Source organism: Gymnoscopelus microlampas (assembly GCF_963454915.1).
Source record: "Gymnoscopelus microlampas genome assembly, chromosome: 10".
Classification (NCBI taxonomy): Eukaryota; Metazoa; Chordata; class Actinopteri; order Myctophiformes; family Myctophidae; genus Gymnoscopelus; species Gymnoscopelus microlampas.
The window spans coordinates 52,116,690-52,139,101 of record NC_139947.1 but is presented as its reverse complement, the minus strand read 5'-3'; the positions used below and the strand labels follow the sequence as shown (position 1 = coordinate 52,139,101).

Sequence of the window (22,412 nt, the reverse complement as noted above, 5' to 3'; positions counted from 1 at the left end):
ACTTCAACATATTTATGTGACACAATCTTTTCTTCTTACGCCTATCCGAGGTATTAATGACATAATTAACATCATTTATCTTCTCCCCAATCAGATAGGGTCCACTAAAACGAGCATGTAGGGGGTCTCCCCTAATAGGCAACAGTACCAACACACTGTCTCCCACCTTGAAACTACGCGCCTGCACGTTTTGGTCATACGTAGCCTTCATTTTCTCTTGGGCCCCCTTCAAATGTTCTCTAGCAATTCCACAGGCTGCTCTCAGTCTGGCCTTAAACTCTGCTACATAATCTAAGATGTTCACCTCTGTCTCCTGCCCCAGAAACTTCTCCTTCACCAACTTTAACGGTCCCCTTACTTCATGTCCAAAAACCAGTTCAAACGGACTAAAGCCTGTTGACTCATTCACTGCATCCCTGGCTGCAAATAGCAGAAAGGGGATCCCTCTGTCCCAGTCACCTGGGTCCTCCACACAGTACGTTCTAATCATTGTTTTCAACGTCTGATGATGCCTCTCAAGGGCCCCCTGAGACTGTGGGTGATATATGGATGATTTCAACTGTTTTATACCTAGTTGGTACATTACTTCTTGAAACACTCCAGACATAAAATTGGATCCTTGATCCGATTGCACCTCTCTGGCCAGCCCATACTGTGTGAAAAACTTTATTAGTGCATCTAACACTGTCTTTGCCTTGATATCTCTCAGGGGAATTCCCTCCGGATACCTCGTAGCCACATCCATTATTGTGAGCAAATACTGATGCCCCCTTTTCGTTTTAGGCAGGGGCCCTACACAGTCTATCAACACCCGAGTAAAAGGCTCCTCAAAAGCAGGTATCGGAATCAGTGGTGCCCTGGGAATAACCTGGTTTGGTTTTCCCCCCACCTGACAGGCATGACATGATTTACAAAAATGGACTATATCCTTATGCATTTTTGGCCAATAAAAATGCTGTTGAACTTTGGCTTGCGTTTTCCTTATTCCTAAATGCCCTGCTGTTGGAACCTCATGAGCCAATTTTAAGAATGTCCTCTCGATAACAGGGTGGGAGCACCACCTGATACACTACCTTCCACTCCTGGTTAGCAGGACACTCCCTAGACCTCCATTTCCTCATAAGTACCTCATTGTTCAAATAAAATCCCTCTGCTTCGTTCCCCATTTCCTCCTGTGGTATCGCACTCTCACACAGTTTCACAATATCTGGGTCCTCCTGCTGGGCACTCACCAAATCATTATGAGTAAATGTCTTAATCGAGCCCTCGACATTTGAAAAAAAAACATTGGCCAAACTACTCTGAGGAGTCTGAGCCTCGCCTACCTCGTCTTCCCTTTTTGCCTCACTCTCCAATCGAGCCTGTGCTCGCGTCACTACACAAGCGGGAAATATTCCTGGGAATTCGTCTTGTAACCCCTCAGTCTCCCTTGACAAAGCTGGAGTGGCAGTAATCTCAGGGTCTGCATATACCTTGTCCCCGGCTAGGTCATTACCCAAAATAAAATTCACCCCTGGTACCGGCAAACTGGTGACCAGCCCCACGGACACCAGCCCACTCACCACCTTAGACCTTAATGTTATTTGGTGAATCGGAACAGATATGAACTCCCCTCCAACCCCCTTAATGAGAGCATACGTCTTTAGAAATGTTCTATCATTCTCCCCAACATTTTCTACTAACAGAGATTGACTAGCTCCCGTGTCTCGCAACACTACAACAGGACTCTCTTTCCCATCGACCATGACTGATCCTTCTGAAATAAACTCTTTGTACATCTCCAGGGTTCTCTCCTTTTCTCTCCTCTCCTCTGACTCAGGGCCCATCGACACCACCCCCACTGGTTTTACTCCACCTTCTCTTCCCACATCATTTTGCAATTTCCAACATTCTGCCTTTATATGTCCCTTTTTACGACAGTAATGACATGTTGGCCCAGATGGCATTGCTGAGGGTACCCATGGCCTGTCATTCCTCACCTTCATCCCTACCCTGGATTCTCTGTTATTTGATACTCCAAAATCCTCCTGTACTTCGTGATAACTAGTATTTTTACTACTACCAAAGTTTGTCCTGTGCGATAATTCATACTCATCTGCCAACATGGCTGCCTTTTGTAAATCTTCCACTTTATGATCTTCCAAATGAGTTTTTATTCCTGGGGCAATGCTATTTTTAAACTCCTCTGTTAGGATAAGCTGCCTAAGTTGACTATAATCCTGATTCACATTTCGGGCCCGAAACCACCTATCAAATGCAATTTCCTTCTGTCTGGCAAATTCCAAATGGGACTCCCCCACTTTCCTCTGCAAGCCCCGAAATCTCTGGCGATAGGATTCAGGTACCAATTCATAAGCACCCAATACTAATTTTTTTACTATCTGATAGTCAGCCGACTTTTCTTCATCTAGAGCTGCATACACCTCTTGAGCTCTTCCTGTCAATGCACTTTGTGCTAGCACCGACCAATATTGTGAAGGCCACTTTAAACTGTTTGCCACTTTTTCAAATGACAAAAAAAATAAACTTCTTTCTCACAAAACTTGGGCACGAGGCATATATTACGCCCCACCTCAAATGGTTTCTCACTTTTACCCACCCCGTGCTCCAATTTCTTAATTTCCAATTGGATTCTCAGTTTTTCTTTTTCTAGTGCAATACGAGCAAGCTCCCGCTCCGTTTCCCCCCTTTCCTTGACTCTCACTTGCTCAAGCGTTACTCGTTGTAACTCCACTGATGACAAATGCTGTCGAGTGGCGTTATCAAGCGGCTCTCCCCCCACCCGTTGCACCAAGATCTCCACCATTTCTCCTTTCTTCATCTCAGGCGTTAATGCCACTTCTAAATGCTCGGCCACTCGGCGCAAATCCTCTTTTTTTAGCTCATACCACTCGCTAAGCCTGCGAATCTTTTCTAAAAACGTCTCGGGCGTAAATTCATCACCCATGTTTACTTTTACTGCTTAACTCCTCGGCTACTAATTATACAACAAACAAATTACCCAAATAAACGGTTCAGTAAAGACGAGCCCCCATTTGTCACGGGCTATTCCTACCGGCTCGCTAAACACCATAGATAGGAGCTACCCTGACCTAAAAGGTGTGTGTATGTGCGTGTGGTCGTGTGTGTAGATGGCAAACTAAAACAATATGGCACTGTTCCCCCCACGTCAACAACCCCCCAGCTCCACTCACCTACTGGCTACGGCCAGCTCTGGCGTTGGCCCTCACAGCCGAAGCGAGATGCTGGATCTTTCACTGTTCAGGTGCGGGGATAATAACCCACGTTCTTTTTATGGTATTTACGGATTTCTTCTTTTTCTTCCCCGTAGGGTTTTTGTGCTCTTTATATATGTATTAGTCTCTGTACCACACCGACACGGGACATCACTACGGTGGGACCGTCAGTAACTCCTTCTCGTACGCGAAGCTCCACTCTTCTCACTTCCTTTAGAAACTACAAGGCACAGTAGGACAGCGCTATCCATCCGTCGCTTATCTTCTAAATCCGTAAGTGAGAGGTGGCCTCCGTATGTACTGTATACCGAACGTTACTAACTCCCAACCCGCAACTCCAAACACCCGAGCCGCCACGCTCTTCAAACACTTCCTCCTCCTGTCCCGGCGTGATGACGTTCACTTATATAGCCGTACCTCCAGTGGCCGGCTGCCGTTGTGACGTACAGAAAACAGTGCCAAAACAATAAATGAAAACAAACAAAACATGGGTGCAAGATGTGACAAGATATGTATGTATATGTGCCTATATTGCCTACTGCACAATATCTTAACACTCTTCACCTGGTCTTTTAGAAAAAGGTGAACCCTGACCTTCAGGTGGAGGTGAAGCCTAGCATCCGTGCCCGTAAGATTCAGGAGGAGAAGATGAGGAAGCAGATGCAGAAAGAAGAGTTCTGGAGGAGGAGAGAGGAAGAGGAGCGCTGGAGAATGGAAATGAGGTACGATGAGGTCTTTGATGACCAGCTGATGTTTTTTAGTTTTTTTAACTTGCGTCTCCATTCTGGGGAAAACATCTGCCGAAAATAGTGCAGATGTATTTTCCACGGAGATTTGATGTAGAGGGGAAAACGGGAGGGAACCAAGTATAGACCGCTGGGTGATCCCAGTCGACTAAGCATATAGGGTTTAAGTGGTTCATCAGTGGACATTCTCCATGTCTAATCTGCTGAACTCCCAGGTCACTGTTTTTTTTTTCTTCCCCAAACTGCTGAAACTTTCCAGGCGTTATGAAGAGGACATGTACTGGAGACGAAGTCCCAGAGATAGACATGCCATTAAATGGGGGTCCTTGATATCAAAATGGTTGAGAATCACTGCTAGAGCCGTAACAGTCTTCTTGTTATGGGGGTCCCTGGCATATCTTTTCAAATGGGGGTCTGTGGGCTAATTGTCAATTTGGGGGGTCCTTGACATGAAAAATTGAGAACCACTGTCATATGCAACAACATGCTGGGTGTACAGTACAAGGCACAATCCATTTTATTTAGGATAGAGTGATTCAATGTCTTCAGTAGGGCTGTCAATCTTCCTCATATGATTGAATTTTCTGTGGCTATTTTAATCCATTTTTATGACACATTAATACAAATTAAATCAATTGCACAACAGATTTATCAATAAGCTTGTGCAATCTTGTTTTGTCTTCAGTTGCCAAGAAATTTGAAATTCCTAGTACCTCAGACTTAAAAGTCTATGCTGACTTGAACACTGAAGTTGACGAGGAGGCGTTTCAGTTTTTTATAAAGAAACCAGACCTTGGTGTGTTGGAGATTTGTTCACCCCAAGACCCAAATCCTGAAGGTGAGTTCTGTTGCTTATCAACATGGAGCCTTATAGCCTCATCCATACAGTCCTGGCTAACCTAAAATGTCACACAGGTATATTTTTGTACTTTTGAAATGATCTTTGTTTCTATACGCCCAATGTAAGTAAAAGAGAGAAAGTGTCTGAGGAAGAACTTTGTTGGTGTGTGGATCCTTCCGTATCTAATGTGCGCTTTTTACATTACACTTGCCACAAACATTCCTCTCTTGCTAATCACACTTGTTATGTCAACATTATTGCTAGATTCAGTGAGCCCCTCTGCAAGCAATTCCATTGCCAGCAACAGCAGCTCCTTTCTCAGCTCTGGTGCAGACAATGACGGGGACTCGGATGACACCATCAGTCCTGCTCCAAGAAACAGAGCTGACCTGACTCGTCTCGCTCAGGTAAGCGTTGCTTTTTGGGGGGGGGCGGTCATGGTTTACATTTTTGTCACCTTAAATATACTTGGCCACCAAATGTAGTGGCCTGTAGGACCAGTGCTTTAAAATATTACTGTCTATCCCTGTGTTTCCCCTCCCTTTTTTTACTTCCACTTAGATGGTTGAAAAAATTCTGAAGGACAGACCTGGTGGAGAGAGGATCCTTACCGAGTATGCTCGGACAAAAAGCCTAACGGATACCAGAAGACGCGACATGGTGAAGATATTGGTTCTACACATGGCAAGTGAACATGGGTATGTTGTCATCTAAAAATTATGCACCCAATACACAATTTTGGTTGTACTTGGTGCAGGCCAAAATCCTCCTTTTTGCAGAAGGCAGCGGCACAGCAATACTTTTGTTTGGATCTCATACGTGTGTGTGTGTGTGTGTGTGTGTGTGTGTGTGTGTGTGTGTGTGTGTGTGTGTGTGTGTGTGTGTGTGTGTGTGTGTGTGTGTGTGTGTGTGTGTGTGTGTGTACTGTAGGACGAGTCCTTCAAGGCGTGTTAAAGAGGACTATGCAAAGGGCATCACTGCCTTATTCCCATACCTGGCCGATCCCCAGGGAAATTTGGGCTATGTAAGTACATAAAACACCGGTCTAACGCACATTTACACATGCTCATTAAAACCAAATAACACTTTTCCCCCCTCTTTTCTTCTTGTGTTTTAGGCACAGTATTACAATCCAGTAGATGGGAGTGGGTTTCTGGCATGGCGAGTGAAATCACTTCAAAAAGAAGCATCAGAGGGACAAAAAAAGAGCAGAAATCTTCAGCCGCTGACGGGTGTGTGATTTTGATTGTAGTTAGAATTTAAGGGGGAAGTCACATGTTCACACACACACACACACACACACACACACACACACACACACACACACACACACACACACACACACACACACACACACACACAGGAAGAACCAGTGCAACATGTCATGTTTCCCCCAGTCCACTGTCTAGCAACTGTGAAGATGGATCCTTATAGTAAATGCATATCACTGGAAAGTATTGCTGCAGTATATGTGGTTTCTGCACTGTTACAGGTGGTCCAAATGCTGGCGACAGAGCTCCCGTCTGTGAGGAAAACCAGCTAACCACAGAAACCCAGTGTCGTGAGGCCATTGTATATGTGGCTGTATGTATGTATGTATGTGGCTCTTCAACTGCCTTGCATTAACCCACTAAGACCTGAGGAAGCGTCTGTGTCACTTTTTCATTTGAGCTAAAAAGCATTATTTTACACTTTGACTATTCAAAAATAGCAGATATATATCCCCTCCCCTCCTCTCCTCTCCCCTTCTCTCCTTCTCTCCATATCTACAAGCTCACTGTGAGTTTAATGTTTGGAAAATAGCAGATCTACAAGCTCACTGTAAACTTGTTGCCTTATTTTAAATAGCCGATCGACAAGCTCACTTGTCAGCTTGTAGATAACTTGTGAGCTTGTAGATCTGCTATTGTCACTATATTTATATAGTGACAAATATATATTTGTGTCTAAAATACAGTATTTTTGCTTGACATTTTCAGCTGTGGCGTGGCTGTACACCGGATCTGATATCTTGGCCAACACAGCTGTGGACTGAGGGGACCGTCCCAGACTGCACTACTGCAAGGTTTGTTTAACATAACATGACACATGTGCAAATCAAAACCTTTTAGATCTAACTATCTAATGTTAGCATATGGACATTTTCTTGTGGTCAGTCCATTGTCCGTTTTTAAGGAGGCATTGCCAATATATATACTCTGTAGCTTAACTCTTTGACTGCCATATGAACAGTGTAATAGTGTGCCACTGCTGCCAGCAAAAACAGTGATTTTTACTGTATCAGTTTGCATAGAAAAATACTGTACTTGTACTTCTATCCACTACAGCTCAGAGGCAAATATTGTACTTTTAATCCACTACAATTGTTAGAAAACTTTAGTTACTTTGTAGATTTTGGTTATTGTTTAAAAAAACATAGGGTACATTAACCACTTCAGCCCCATTTAAACTTTGGCTATTTGAAAATGGCAGATCTACAAGCTCACAATGCAACATGTTGTGAGCTTGTAGGCTTACAAGCTCACTTGTCAGCTTGTTGGACACTTGTCAGCTTGTAGATCTGCTATTGTCTATTGATATGCATGTACTTTCATAGCTTTGTGTCTAAAATATTGTATTTCTTTTTTTTACAGCTCCTGCTGCGGACCCAGGTGACAGACACACCATCCCAGGCCTACTGCAAGGTGTGTAACTATCTAATGTTGGCTTATTGACATTGTCTTGGGGTCAAATACTAGGTTTTGGGGGTCTGTGGTTTAATGCATAGGCTAAAAAATGGAAGCTCTTTGACATTACAATAGTTTGAGAACCACTGGTATTCAGGTGACAAGTATATGTTGCTTACATTTTCTATAGTTGTCAGCTAATAATAATAATAATAATACATTTTATTTATAACGCACTTTACATTCTCACGGATGTCAGAGTGCTACAGATTAAAAACAGAGCATAAAAACAGCATAGGCAACAAAACAATTACAATAGACCCAACCAGGCTAAACTAAAGGGCCAACTTTTAGAAATTATAACTCAATACGAAAAACAAACAAAGTCCATGAAAAATTAGAAAAATGCTTTTTTTAAAAGGTAGGTTTTTAGTCAATTTTTAAAAGCATCAGTGGACTGTGGCGCTCTCAGGTGGTCTGGGAGGGCATTCCACAGACATGGGGCTGTGTGGCAGAAGGCCCGGTCGCCCATGGTGCGGAGGTTGGTGTCAGGCACGACAAGAAGGTTGGTGTTGTTGGAGCGGAGGCTTCGGGTGGCAGGTTTTGGGGTGAGGAGTTCTTTGAGGTAGGGGGGGGGGGGGGGGGGGGCGTTGCCGTAAATGCACTGATGGGTGAGAAGGGAAATCTTGTATTCGGTCCTGAAGGAGATGGGGAGCCAGTGAAGTGAGCGGAGGGTGGGTGTGATATGGTCATATTTTCGCACTCTCATCAGGACCCTATCAGCGCTGTTTTGGATGTTTTGGAGCCTTTGGAGGCTCTTGTTAGGGATCCCGATGAGTAGTGCATTGCAGTAATCCAGCCTGGAGGAGATAAAGGCGTGGACGAGTCAGCTGACTGAAAGGTGATAATAGGGGGGTGATTAGAGGTGTGGTTATCCATATGTGGCCAATATTTCAGCACAATATGACAGTTTTCAAGATGGATCTTGGCACTGTTTCTTTGCTATTGTCCAATTTATAGAAAGCTATATGCTGATAGCCATCATTGCTTTGTGTTTGTTTAGTAACAGGGAACAGCCTGTCTCTGCAGGTCCTTTTTAAACAGAAAATTAAGGGTGTGTTGGCAATTTCATCCAACCATAATCAACAACTTGATTGTATAGGATGTGTCCTGTATGAGTTCTCTCTCCTGATTGGATGAAATTGGTCTCTCAAAATCACAATTTAGTTTTAAAGGCAGTTACTGTATTCACCCAGAAGCAGTATAATAGCAGTCGCACCCCTACTTAAGTAAGACTGTGTTTGCATACTGGTACAGTGGTGTAGTTAACTGGTATAGTTGCTGTGTTTTCACGTCGTGGATGCAATGTATTATTTAGTATATTCGTTTCCATTTGAAAGTATGCTTTAATAAGTACCTGGCATACAAACATGCTCACTTCTGTGTGCCTACGTGTCTTTGGGTCATTCCAGGGCCAGTGTTTAAAGGAGGAGTTCACCCAAAAAATTACTTATTTTCTATCAATTGCACACCCTATGAAGCCTTGAATCCATGGATTATTTTTTGTTTTTGTCGCATTCCTAAGCCAATAATTTGATTCCCGTCTCCTACCAGCTAATGTATCCGGTAGGAGACACAAAGTAGATTATTTGTGTCTCCTACCGGAAGTACACACGGTCATCAAATTATTGTCTTAGGAATGCCACAAAAACAATAATAAATCCATGAAATCAAGGCATAAATCACAGTATTATTCATATTGTAGCATTGTTTTGTCTTTTTTCATAACTATTGATTGTGAAGCATTTGTTTGAAAAGAACACTAACACTTGTTTCCCTGTTTTTCAGAAGCCGTCCAGCACTGACATGTTTTTTTGCCTTTAACCTTTTTCTACTTTTCAGGAATGTTCTTTGTGAATAATTGTCATATTTCTAAGATAATTGCATTCCATTTATGTTGTGGCGCGTGAACCGGTAGTACCCAATTTCTATAACACAATATTGGCCATCCCTGAATTTAATAACAAACTCACACATGAAATAATCAATTCTAACAAATGCATAACAAACTATTTTGGATTGTATACTGCCTTTTCATGACCCACTACCTTATATTTACATGTGCATGTTGTAAATGTTTAACTCACCATTTGTTTTTAGGGCTGTAAGACTGTAACACTTATTAGGACTAAATTATTTTTTAATTCATTTTGACAAAAAATGTAATTTTATTCAAACAGCCAATATACACTTATTAAAATAGGACTTAATTTCCTAATTAAACTAATAAATGTAATCCCAAAATAATTATGGAAAATGTTACACATTGATTCATTGATAAATACAAAATTAGATATCTACAAAATACACTTTGAGATAATTAACTTAATCAATATAGTTGCAGCCCTACAATTTGTACCTATTTTTTCAGAATGTTACATGTTGTTTAATAATATATTAATATATTTACCAGGAGCTTGCTTGATCCCCTTTTTTAACAAATGGGTCGGTGCAAGAATTTTTTTCCCCGTGCACTCCTAAATTGGCTGAAATAGGAGGCGGGTTTTTTGCTTCACCCTGGAAAATATTGAATTTACTTAAAAGTTAGAATATAATTTTGGATAATAACAGTAATAGTAGTAATAATAATCATTATAGCATCAACAATATATCTGTCAATAATAAACTGTTTACAGGCATTGTAATAGTTACCATACTATATAATTGTATAATTATCAATAATAACTATAATTAACCTATATATAGAATCATAAAATATAACCATACTATTATTACATATATAATCATAATAACAACAACTATAATAACAATAATTGATAGGACATTATACCAAATATATTGATGGTGTTGCTTACAGTAAAGGTACCAATAATACAATTGTGTTAATAAATACTTTAAACTATATCTGCTCTGCTTTGTCTCTACTTATTATTCTTTTTACCATGTGGTTGAAAAGTGAATCTATATGTTTGGTAATGTATTTAGTCGCATGTATTTAACATTTACAATGAATACAGATGTGTGTTGTTTTTTTTTTGGAATTACTATTCATAATCAGAAGGGTTCTTCACTACTAAAGCTGAACAAAAAGTGAAACTTTGAAATGTAACATCTCTTAATACCTAAGCCCATACACATATGAACATAATACACAAAAGTTTTTTGTTTAACTGACAATAATTTTTGCCTTCTACAATCTGGTGTTTTAATTTATTTGACCAACTTATCCACTTAACGGTTTGATCCATGCAAGAGTCAAAGCTTGTAATTGAAAGTGTTGTCAGACTATAATCTCTGCCTGCTGGACAAAATGGACTTCAATCCCTCTACTGTGTGTAAAACTGTGAAGCAATCTACATGGACATTAGAGCTTAACCAAAACTCCTGCCTGGTGATGACAAGTCTGTCACAATGTAGGCTAAACAATAGTTTTTCATTGTGGTATTGATGCCATTCAGTAACATTGATGTGCCTGATATGCTGGGGAGTATCTATTTTACAATATACAAAATGGTATGGCTTCAACCCAGCTACTAGCCAGGTCGACATGTATCGTAATGGTTCCACATGTATTATATGGTGAGACATTCCCAAGTACATTACAAGGTATTTAATATCTATTATCAGGCTGGGGGAAAATAGGTGCTGAATCTTATACTCACAAAACATGACATCATAATATAAGGAAAACGTGAAATGTCTTCTGAGTATTTACAACTTGTTTGCAAATAGCAGATATGCCATTTACTCTATATACACAGGGTATTGTCTCCTCTCAATATCTCAGATCAGAACAATAAGGTAAAAAAAAAAAAGGCAAGTTTGCTTTAACAATAATTTATTTTGAGATCTTCAACACCACTGGAGACTGGACTGTGAACTATGTGACGATGGATTCCTTGGACCCCCATGGCCGCAACCCAGAACTCTGCGTCGGCGCAACCACACTTTGCAATTGCCCTGAATTGTGAAAATTCTAGTTCAGTCTTATGCTAGATGTGCTCCTGTTTCTGCTCAACATTGTAACAGGGCCTTTTATTTATATGGTATATATTTTACCACGAATGTTCGTATTTTACCACGAATGTTCCATTTTCGTATGAAAATCTTGTACATATTTTGTGTCTTGTGACGATTGGGTCCAATATTTAGTTCAGTAACCATGGAGCTAAGGAATGGTTCAGAAGCTGTGTTCACGTTCACAAAATGAATATTGGAATTGGTCTATTTGTTCTATTTGATGCCTCTTTGTTATGCATCTTTTGGGAGGCCAAATACAGGCTTATATTTTTGTAACTGTCATTATTCGACTGTTCTCTTGGGATAAAAAAAACTAAAACAAAACAATTAAACGTCAACGGTATAGTTTGAATTAACGGCTTGCTCCTCCGGACGCGAAACGTAACGTCTGGGGGGTGACAGATACATTTTTTACACCCACCCTTTGTTATTGTGGTCCAAGTGAAGACGATGATTACTTTTAATTGAAAGTCATGTGTAATAATTAAAAGTAACTTCCCCTACACTGTCTATGAATTGACCTTCCTTCTCTCCGTGTCTTCCGGGTTGCAGTTGGAGGTTCTTCACCTGCTGTCTCCAGAACAGAAGGCTGAGCTGCTACTGAGGCCTGAGGTTGCAGGCCTGGACAACGGGACCCTCAGCCTGATCTTCCACAGCTTGATGACCGGTGGTCCTGGGCCCACCCCCACCTCCACCCCCGGATACACATACACCTCACATAGCCCCTACTCACCACCACCACCACCACCACAGAATAGCTTCAGAGAGGTTGCATAGCTTTAAATATTATACATTTCTTTCATCCAATTAAACTTTTACCAGATTGTTGATGGTAATCTTCATAACCTTAAACAATATTATTTTGTTCTTTTTGAAACACTTGCAGGTGGTGAATGGGTTGATGGGAGCTTTCAGACCTGTTGGGAGCCTCGTCAGTGAGTTTGTGTCTCTCACACGTGAGGTACATACAGCGTACATACATATACTATATGCATATATGAGAAGCCAATTACTTGTTTTTATATGACTAGTTGTTTATTATGGTTATGCATATTACATCTGCTAACCTGACATGACCCTGACATTCCTATCTATCTGTTGCTCTCCAGAGAAATGTATCCGAGATCGGAAGCATGACTCTGACCCAGACCCTGCTGAACTGGACCCTAGCTGAGCTGGCTGGCATGTACACGCCACATAATACGTCCATAGCCCAACCAATGGAAGAGTTTGATGTGACAAATGTGGAGGTTTGGTTCAACCATGTTGTACCGCCACTATTACAGATATTCTTACCCCATGGGCAACTCCCTGACCAAATCAAGTATGCCTTCCACCAAGTGTTGTAAGTACAATTCATATTCTTTCATACAGTGAGTAGATGCATGTACAGTCCAGCGTCCATGTCTTTCCAATTATGTTGTGCAGGCTAGTCTTGACCAAAGTCACAGATTTTTCTGGATGAGCCAAACTAGTTTAATTAAGAGTGCCGGTGGTGTTAGTGGACTTCTGTTTCCTTTCACATTCAACACAACACAACACAAAATAATGGAAATCAACAAAAGGGCAACGTTTATTTATGGATTAACTCAAAACGTTTGCGAGATAGCAAATATTGAGTGAGTAATAACTGGAATTGTTGATTGTAACCTTAAACAAGTGACCTAAGCAAGGCAGGACACAAAGATTACAAAAGGAAAGACAAACACAAGCCCTTTACTAAGATGTGAACACAGGGTAGGTGGCTGAACAAAGTTAAAATTATTAAAGGGAACTTAAATACAAACCGACACAAGGAATTTGTCACTTTGTGATAGTGAACCTAACAAGACAAAGGTCAACAATGTCCTGCTTTTGGAGTGATAACAAAGGTCAGCCTCTGGGCACCCTCTGGTGGCCATCCAGAAATATTGCAGGTTATGTCCTTTGTAAGTCCCTTGTTTCGTCCACTGTCCATTATCTATGAATATGATGCTGATTATTGTGCTTGCTTGTTGAACAGCTATTTGGACATGGGCAATGACACCACTGAGGTCCAGGACACTTGCAGCATCACCCTTGAAGAAAGATCATGTGGCGTGAGAAGGCTTTATTAATTGTTTCTGAATTTCTTTAATTTAAACGTATTACACAAAGGATTCCAAATTCTATTCTAGATGTCGTCGGATAGGAAAGTCATGCCTGTACATCCATTATCCTTCTCCCCATCTCTTCTACCAGCTTACCAACGCAGTGGAAAATGTGGCCCGTTTCATGCACTGTGCTGCCCGTAGCAACCTCACTATGTCAGAGTCGATGATACCCAGGAGAACCTGGAGGACCCAGACTTCATCAGGATGTGGTTCCAGATCAAACTGCTGCCTCTGCTGCCTACAGTTCCCATAAGCCTCCTCGACTGCCTCAGCTTTAAGAACTTCACCTGTCCTGTTTACCAAGCCCTGTGAGTTGTCCCGTTTATAAAGGGAATGCTATCTTCTCTAGAACATAACTGTTTCCCAAACATTTTCAGCTTGAGACCTGAAAGATACATTTGGTGACTTCCTGGGACCTAAACTTTTAAGAAAAATCATTATGAATTATAAAGTATGCATATTTAAAAAATGTATTTCTTAAAATCTTCTGAAAATCTTTTGTATTCCTTTTCCTTTTCTTTAATTTCTGAAAATCTGTTGATTTAAAAAACTTTACCTTACTTTAATTCATAAAACCTGGTCTGTGACCCAAAAATGGGTCAAGAGTAAGACCCTACGTTTGGAAAACACTTATAGTCGAAATACACAAAATAGTCCCGGAATAATGATACATTTCTTTGCATTGCTGGGTCCAGAGTAAAAGACCTGAGTCATCATATGCGTCTCATGGATCCTGATCACAACCACAGCCCAGTGATGTACGAACACTTCATCCATTCCTTCTTGCTACATCACAACACGTCCGGTAAGTGAACCAAGTAGCCATAGCTAGAGACAAGCTCAGAGGACCATTTGTCTGCAGATGTACAGGAATTTCTGTTGCTTTCAGGCTACATTTTTGAGTAAAACATTACTCTATTCTAATACTATACTATTATAGCCTACACTGACTTGTGTATTTATCTTCAGATCCTCAGTGTGTCTCCTCATCCAGCCATAGTGCAGAATGGCTGGAGGAGAACTTTGGATTCTTCTCCATGTTCGCCCCCATCACAGACTTCTATGACCTCAACCGTGACTTCTCTGGAGTGAGTGTGGATAATCTGAACATTTTTACTGAAAACATTGATTTGATTGTTTGTACTTGACACTACAATTTCAGTAACTTAATAACCTTTCAACCTGGCGTATATTTTGGGCATGTCATCACAGGATTGCAAGATTTTCAAAAACGTAATAGCTGATTTGCGAGTGTGACATTATAATTCGATTACGTATAAAATAGGGCTTCAGTGGTTAAATCTCATATCCTGCCCTCTCCCATTATGTCCTGTCTGTCTGTCTCTTGTCTTAAACGTGTCCAGATTCTACACCTCCTGACTCCGAAGCAGACTGCAGAGATGCTGCTGGTGCCTACTCCTCCAGAGAAAGACGTCATCATCCATGCAGTGTTTGACCATCTGACACAGTCTCAAGGAGACTTTCCTGAGTTCCTGCACCACCTGGTTCTGCTCGCTAGAGAGGTAACCTCATCTGTAGAGCGTCTTATGACAGCTTAAAAAACGTACAGCAAAATATAATAGTAATTATAATAATAATAATTATTATTATAATGCATGGACTTGTATCCACCCTGTGATGTCTACCAAGTCATGTGAGTGTGTTGTGATGATGTTAAATGGCTTACATTTTAAAGGGGCTACACCATGAATGTAAAAAAAAATATATTATATATAAATATTGCCCGCCAACAACCCCGTGGTCAACAATTGGTATTTTCTTGTGCGCCTGGCGTATTTCATCCAATTAAATGATAACTTCATGAAGACATTTGGAAAGTCTGTTTCCAATGTATTTTGCATTGTATTCTTGCATGTGAGGCTGTTGTCCTTTTACCATAATATTTAATATTGTCTGACCACATTACCACCAAGATAAAAGTCTTGTAAATGTATTGCATGAATGAACAGGTATCGCAAATAAAGTGATTCCAGTTGCATTTCTGATCTGGTGTCCCGTCCAATATGTCTCTATCCACTAATATGTCTCTATCCACAACTTCAGGCCTATGTCAGTGAGTCGTTCATCCCAGAAGAGAAAGTCCAGGAGCTGGGGCCTGCGTCACGCAACGCCACTACTGATGACATCAGCATGTGGAACATCACACAGATTGACACACTGTGTTCTTTAATGGACTCTTCAGATGGGGAGTGGGATTCAGCTCTGGTAAGTATACAAATGATCTTTCATTGATTGATGGTGTTATTGACAAAAATGCATGGGGCGGCAGTGGCTCAGGAGGTAGAGCGTCTGTCTGTTTGTCTGTCTGTCTGTCTGTCTGTCTGGCTGGCTGGCAGGCAGTGTAATCAGTGTAGAAGTGAGAAAACATAATGCGTTGTGATTATATTTACACGTTTTTGCATGTGTGTTCGTAAATGTGTGCAGTACATGTATATGGCACTAACACATTTTTTGTCACCATCAAGGCCAAGGCCATCATTTCCAAGTATCTGACTAAGGCGGGCAACAGTCTTGGCAGTGCAGAGCTCAGTTGTGTCAAGGGACCCAACCTGTGTTCCCTGGATACCAGTGTCCTACAGACCATCTCAGAGGACACCCTCAGGTGAGGGGTGTTGGGGAGGGAGCCAGTAGTATCGTAAATCATGTTTACTTTAGTATTTCTTCACTACTTGCACACACTTGAACATCGACATTAATGCAAAAAACTATTATTATAAAAAATGAATTGGGAATATTTGTGGGCTTTATTGACAGTGTATAGTAGAGCGAGACAGGAAACAGGGAGAGAGAGATGGGGAATGACATGCAGCAAAGGTTGTCGGGACTGGGATTCAAACTCGCGACACTCTGTCAGACTGTATTACAGCCTATATATGGTATGCGCCTGGACCGCTAGGCCAACGGGCGCCCCACCCAAAACTATTTTTAACCTAATTAACCCTGGCATCCGTATTTTGGGCTGGCAAAAATAAGAATCAATTATTATTTTATAGAAATAAAAGTCCTAATAATAATAATTCACGCATTTTCACAAATAAAAAAGAAAGTAGTAAAATTAGCATACATTTCTACAAGCAACATCGTACAACAAATTATAAAAGAGTGATGTGTGTGATTCCATGACATATTAGCCAAAAGGTAAATAAGATATGTAAGGGACTGAATTTTAGAGACTGAATAAATTACATTTGTGGTTGAAAATGTGGTAGCACTCTTTTGAGATGTGTGCTGTGTGTCTCCTGGTGTTTCCAGTAATTCCAGTTTGCTGGTAGTGTCCAGCTGTACGCTGGAGAAGAAGAAAGTGCTCTTTAACATCGCAGAAAAAGCCTTCTCTGGACTCAGCCGCACTACAGCTATCAGCACTACCAGCTTCCAGAATACAGAGCCATTTTTGGGTAAGCAAGCATTCATTCACATGTACATGCGTACAAACACATACTGTATATTGCAGTGGTTCTCAAACATTTCCATGTCAAGGACCCCAAGTTCATACACAACTGTCTGTACTGTACTGTATACCAGTGGTAATAGCCTAACTCAAACATCCTCACAATGTCTCAAATTTCTCACGCACACACACACACACACACACACACACACACACACACACACACACACACACACACACACACACACACACACACACACACACACACACACACATACACACACACACTTTAGAGATGGATAAATTCAGTATTTTCTTTATGACCTGTAGGTGGTGCATCCCTTTCCTATGTGAGAAGTGCCGCTGCCTCCAATGTCAACATGGACCTGGATACCTTCGTCAATCTGGACCCGAGTGTTGTACAGGTTAGTGGCGTGTGCGTGCGTACGTGCGTGCGGCCTTGTGGTTGTACATCTGGGAAAGGCAAGTGGTTAATGTATGTTTTTATAATATAATAATTTATATCTACAATAACTAGTAACTAAAGTTTTCAAATAATTGTAGTGGAGTAACAGTACAATATTTGCTTCTGAGATGTAAGTAAAAGTATAGACAATTGGAAATACTCCAGTAAAGTAAAAGTACCTTCTAATTGTACTTACAATGCTGCGAAGTCCAGAGCTCGATGAATGTTAGGGACCAAAAAAAAAGTCACTACCAATACAACTTTAAATTGCCTGAAACGTACTCCTAACAGGTTTTTGGGGGAATTTTTTTTTTTTTGACACAATGGTGTCACTACCGAAACGAAAAAATGTTTACTAAGTCCAGAGCTCGATGAATGTTAGGGACCAAAAAAAAAGTCTCTACCAATCAACTTTAAATTGCCTGAAACGTACTCCTAACAGATTTTTGGGGGAACATTTTTTTTTTTGACACAATGGTGTCACTACCGAAACGAAAAAAAAATGACTAAGTCCAGAGCTCGATGAATGTTAGGGACCAAAAAAAAAGTCACTACCAATCAACTTTCAATTGCCTGAAACGTACTCCTAACAGGTTTTTGGGGGAATATTTTTTTTTTTGACACAATGGTGTCACTACCGAAACGAAAAAAAAATTACTAAGTCCAGAGCTCGATGAATGTTAGGGACCAAAAAAAAAGTCTCTACCAATCAACTTTAAATTGCCTGAAACGTACTCCTAACAGGTTTTTGGGGGAACAAATTTTTTTTTTGGCCTCCACACGTAGTGATTTTTTCGGATTTAATTTCGTTTCGGTAGTGACACAATGGTGTCACTACCGAAACGAAAAAAAAATTACTAAGTCCAGAGCTCGATGAATGTTAGGGACCAAAAAAAAAGTCACTACCAATCAACTTTAAATTGCCTGAAACGTACTCCTAACAGGTTTTTGGGGGAACAAATTTTTTTTTTGGCCTCCACACGTAGTGATTTTTTCGGATTTAATTTCGTTTCGGTAGTGACACAATGGTGTCACTACCGAAACGAAAAAAAATTACTAAGTCCAGAGCTCGATGAATGTTAGGGACCAAAAAAAAAGTCTCTACCAATCAACTTTAAATTGCCTGAAACGTACTCCTAACAGGTTTTTGGGGGAACAAATTTTTTTTTTGGCCTCCACACGTAGTGATTTTTTCGGATTTAATTTCGTTTCGGTAGTGACACAATGGTGACACAATGGTGTCACTACCGAAACGAAAAAAAAATTACTAAGTCCAGAGCTCGATGAATGTTAGGGACCAAAAAAAAAGTCACTACCAATCAACTTTAAATTGCCTGAAACGTACTCCTAACAGGTTTTTGGGGGAACACATTTTTTTTTTGGCCTCCACACGTAGTGATTTTTTCGGATTTAATTTCGTTTCGGTAGTGACACAATGGTGTCACTACCGAAACGAAAAAAAATTACTAAGTCCAGAGCTCGATGAATGTTAGGGACCAAAAAAAAAGTCACTACCAATCAACTTTAAATTGCCTGAAACGTACTCCTAACAGGTTTTTGGGGGAATATATATTTTTTTGACACAATGGTGTCACTACCGAAACAAAAAAAAATTACTAAGTCCAGAGCTCGATGAATGTTAGGGACCAAAAAAAAAGTCTCTACCAATCAACTTTAAATTGTCTGAAACGTACTCCTAACAGGTTTTTGGGGGAACAATTTTTTTTTTGACACAATGGTGTCACTACCGAAACGAAAAAAACATTACTAAGTCCAGAGCTCGATGAATGTTAGGGACCAAAAAAAAAGTCACTACCAATCAACTTTAAATTGCCTGAAACATACTCCTAACAGGTTTTTGGGGGAATATTTTTTTTTTTTGACACAATGGTGTCACTACCGAAAAGAAAAAAAATTTACTAAGTCCAGAGCTCGATGAATGTTAGGGACCAAAAAAAAAGTCACTACCAATCAACTTTAAATTGCCTGAAACGTACTCCTAACAGATTTTTGGGGGAATATATATTTTTTTGACACAATGGTGTCACTACCGAAACGAAAAAAAAATGACTAAGTCCAGAGCTCGATGAATGTTAGGGACCAAAAAAAAAGTCTCTACCAATCAACTTTAAATTGTCTGAAACGTACTCCTAACAGGTTTTTGGGGGAACATTTTTTTTTTTTACACAATGGTGTCACTACCGAAACGAAAAAAAAAAATGACTAAGTCCAGAGCTCGATGAATGTTAGGGACCAAAAAGAAAGTCACTACCAATCAACTTTAAATTGCCTGAAACATACTCCTAACAGGTTTTTGGGGGAACAATTTTTTTTTTTACACAATGGTGTCACTACCGAAACGAAAAAAACATTACTAAGTCCAGAGCTCGATGAATGTTAGGGACCAAAAAAAAAGTCTCTACCAATCAACTTTAAATTGCCTGAAACGTACTCCTAACAGGTTTTTGGGGGAACAAATTTTTTTTTTGGCCTCCACACTTAGTGATTTTTTTCGGATTTAACTTCGTTTCGGTAGTGACACAATGGTGTCACTACCGAAACGAAAAAAAAATTACTAAGTCCAGAGCTCGATGAATGTTAGGGACCCAAAAAAAAGTCACTACCAATCAACTTTAAATTGCCTGAAACGTACTCCTAACAGGTTTTTGGGGGAATATTTTTTTTTTTGACACAATGGTGTCACTACCGAAACGAAAAAAAAATTACTAAGTCCAGAGCTCGATGAATGTTAGGGACCAAAAAAAAAGTCTCTACCAATTGTTATGGAAAAATTGATAACTTATGCCAAGTATCGGATTCCCACAAAAAGCAGAAGTTCGAGAAGTGTTGAGACACAATCACCATTTATTCAGGAGATCCCCGTCTGCTCCACACACCAACGTATGTAGACCAGCCCTTTCCTAACAGTTTGCTACCTCTTTTATACAAGTCAAGAGGGAAAAATAGACTCAAATGAAGTGGTCACACATGCTCTAATATGGACATAAGGAAAGAAATAGACATCACACTTCATACCTTAAAAGGACATTTCTCCAGAGCAAGGAGGAAACACTATTGTAAACCCATGACAGGTGACATGGGCCTGTCACCTACACAGCTGTTCTCTGAGAATGAGAGTTAACCAGAATTAGCCTAAATATAATTAGAATTTGTCAGGCTGCCATAACAGTCCCTCCTTTGACTATATCTCATAGTCACTTAGACAGTATGACATTCTAAATATTTTCAAAATTCTTCACCACCCTTCACTTATCTGACCACAAGTCTAGGCGAAAACCTTATTATTTTAATATCTTTTGTATTGATTTTTAAAGGAAATTCCTAAACGGCCCTCATTGCCTTTTTGCAACGTTTGTCTCTTTTTGAGCGACCACCATATGGCCTGTAGTCAGTGGAAGGGAAAAGCATGTCAGTCATCAAAATACAGTCATCACAAAGAAAATAAAACACTCCACATCTAACTTAAAATAAACCCACATCTATAAAATACACACAAACAAAACAAAAAAACATTTTCCTCTAACCCCTCTTCCCCATAGCTAAATAATATCGTTATTATTGAATGGTGGCACCCACTGTGGTCTTGGCCGCACCACCACCTCAGGTGATGGTCCAATGATTTTTGCCATTACTGCTTTAATGCAAGCAGAGATGCACAAAAACACCAAAAATAGCACAATTATGGTAGTGACAATCAAGACCAGAGTACGTGTCAACGTGTTCCCAATTCCCCCAAACCAATTTTCGAAAATCCCCCAGAATTCTCCTCCGTGATTTTTGTGCAGTTCACTTACACCAGCTAAGGTATCCTCATGTAATTTGGTAATTGCCTTTGTAGGGTCACTTACAAAACTGCAGCATTCCATTTCTATAACTCGGCAAGTTCCACCCTGACTTGCAAGCATGATATCTAAAGCCATCCTGTTTTGCAAAGAAATCGTTTTAATTTCATTCACCTCAGTTGCCAGTGCCCCTATGGCTGCATCTGAATCATTCATGTGTCTTTCCAGTACCGTAGACAAGGCCTCCAATTCGTTTTGAGTGTTATAGGTTCCATAATTTGGTATAATTACCCCTAATACTTTTTGCCACCAGGACAGTGTCCTTTTTTTACGACTAGTTTTTCTCAAATTCTGTGAGTATGCAGCTTGAATCTCGGTACCACTTACACGCCTGATCATTGGGATGATGTGAGCCAAATAGCACGTCCCCTGGCTGTTAACTGGAAGGTGCGTGTATGCTTTATCTCCACACACTGCATATACCTTTTCTGGCAGATAGGAAGGACGGCTAAGGTTGGTTAGCATTAGTGTCCCTTTTTCACAGGAACTTTTACCTACAAGTACATTATTATTTTTGTTCTGGTTCTGATGCCCAGAGAAACAATATTTTACATTTGTTCCCTGCATGATGGGGATAGTATTACATATGGATGAGGACCGGAAGGTCACCTTAGTCTGCTTTTGCTCCTGACAGTTATTAAGGCCGCATTCAAGGCTTCCTATTTTGAATTCCATTGTGACAGGGAAATAAAAGATTTCCGAATCACAAGTAATGCTAGCACTGGATTTTGTCCGCACACATTTAATTAGTTCAGAATTGGCTTGTACATCCTGCATGGTGCAATTAGTCTGAACATGAATTGTTTTCAACCCCACCACAATTTTAGTAGCATTGTTCCTCTGCAACCGGGAGCTAGTCTGAAATGTCCCTATTCTGTGAACCACAGTTTTATTGAACCCAAACGGTACCTGGAAAGTCACTTTATTCACTTCTGCTGCTAAGAAATCTAGCACCTCCTTGTATTGGCTCCATGGGTTGCTTGTAACAAACTCCTCGACTGTCCTGTATCTA

At 40.4% G+C, this 22,412-nt stretch overlaps 1 protein-coding gene, 2 long non-coding RNA genes and 1 pseudogene across 4 annotated transcripts in view; all 4 read left to right on the top strand.

Annotated features, from left to right (window-relative positions):
* The window catches only part of LOC311054296 (zinc finger RNA-binding protein-like), a 29,572-nt pseudogene extending 24,180 nt beyond the window's left edge, over positions 1-5,392 (top strand). The window contains exons 9-13 of the transcript in view: positions 3,813-3,958; positions 4,242-4,273; positions 4,668-4,820; positions 5,088-5,219; positions 5,385-5,392. The product of the transcript in view is annotated as a zinc finger RNA-binding protein-like (transcript). The remainder of the gene's footprint in view (positions 1-3,812; positions 3,959-4,241; positions 4,274-4,667; positions 4,821-5,087; positions 5,220-5,384) is intronic.
* Positions 5,393-5,442: 50 nt separating this feature from the next.
* On the top strand, positions 5,443-6,029 carry LOC311053613. The gene is made up of 3 exons (XR_014601662.1): positions 5,443-5,521; positions 5,754-5,847; positions 5,941-6,029. It is a non-coding gene; the product is annotated as an uncharacterized lncRNA (long non-coding RNA).
* Positions 6,030-12,819: 6,790 nt separating this feature from the next.
* On the top strand, positions 12,820-13,828 carry LOC311053849. Its single transcript, XR_014601691.1, has 3 exons — positions 12,820-12,875; positions 13,533-13,608; positions 13,751-13,828. It is a non-coding gene; the product is annotated as an uncharacterized lncRNA (long non-coding RNA).
* Positions 13,829-13,862: 34 nt separating this feature from the next.
* LOC311054295 (uncharacterized protein) lies at positions 13,863-21,599 on the top strand (the record flags this gene model as incomplete). The annotated part of the gene is made up of 6 exons (XM_084070171.1): positions 13,863-13,970; positions 14,358-14,467; positions 14,632-14,750; positions 15,054-15,185; positions 16,149-16,285; positions 21,569-21,599. The coding sequence occupies exons 1-6, from the start codon at positions 13,867-13,869 to the stop codon at positions 21,597-21,599; spliced, it is 633 nt and encodes a 210-aa protein (XP_083926297.1). The 5' UTR covers positions 13,863-13,866.
* Between the last annotated feature and the right edge of the window lie 813 nt (positions 21,600-22,412).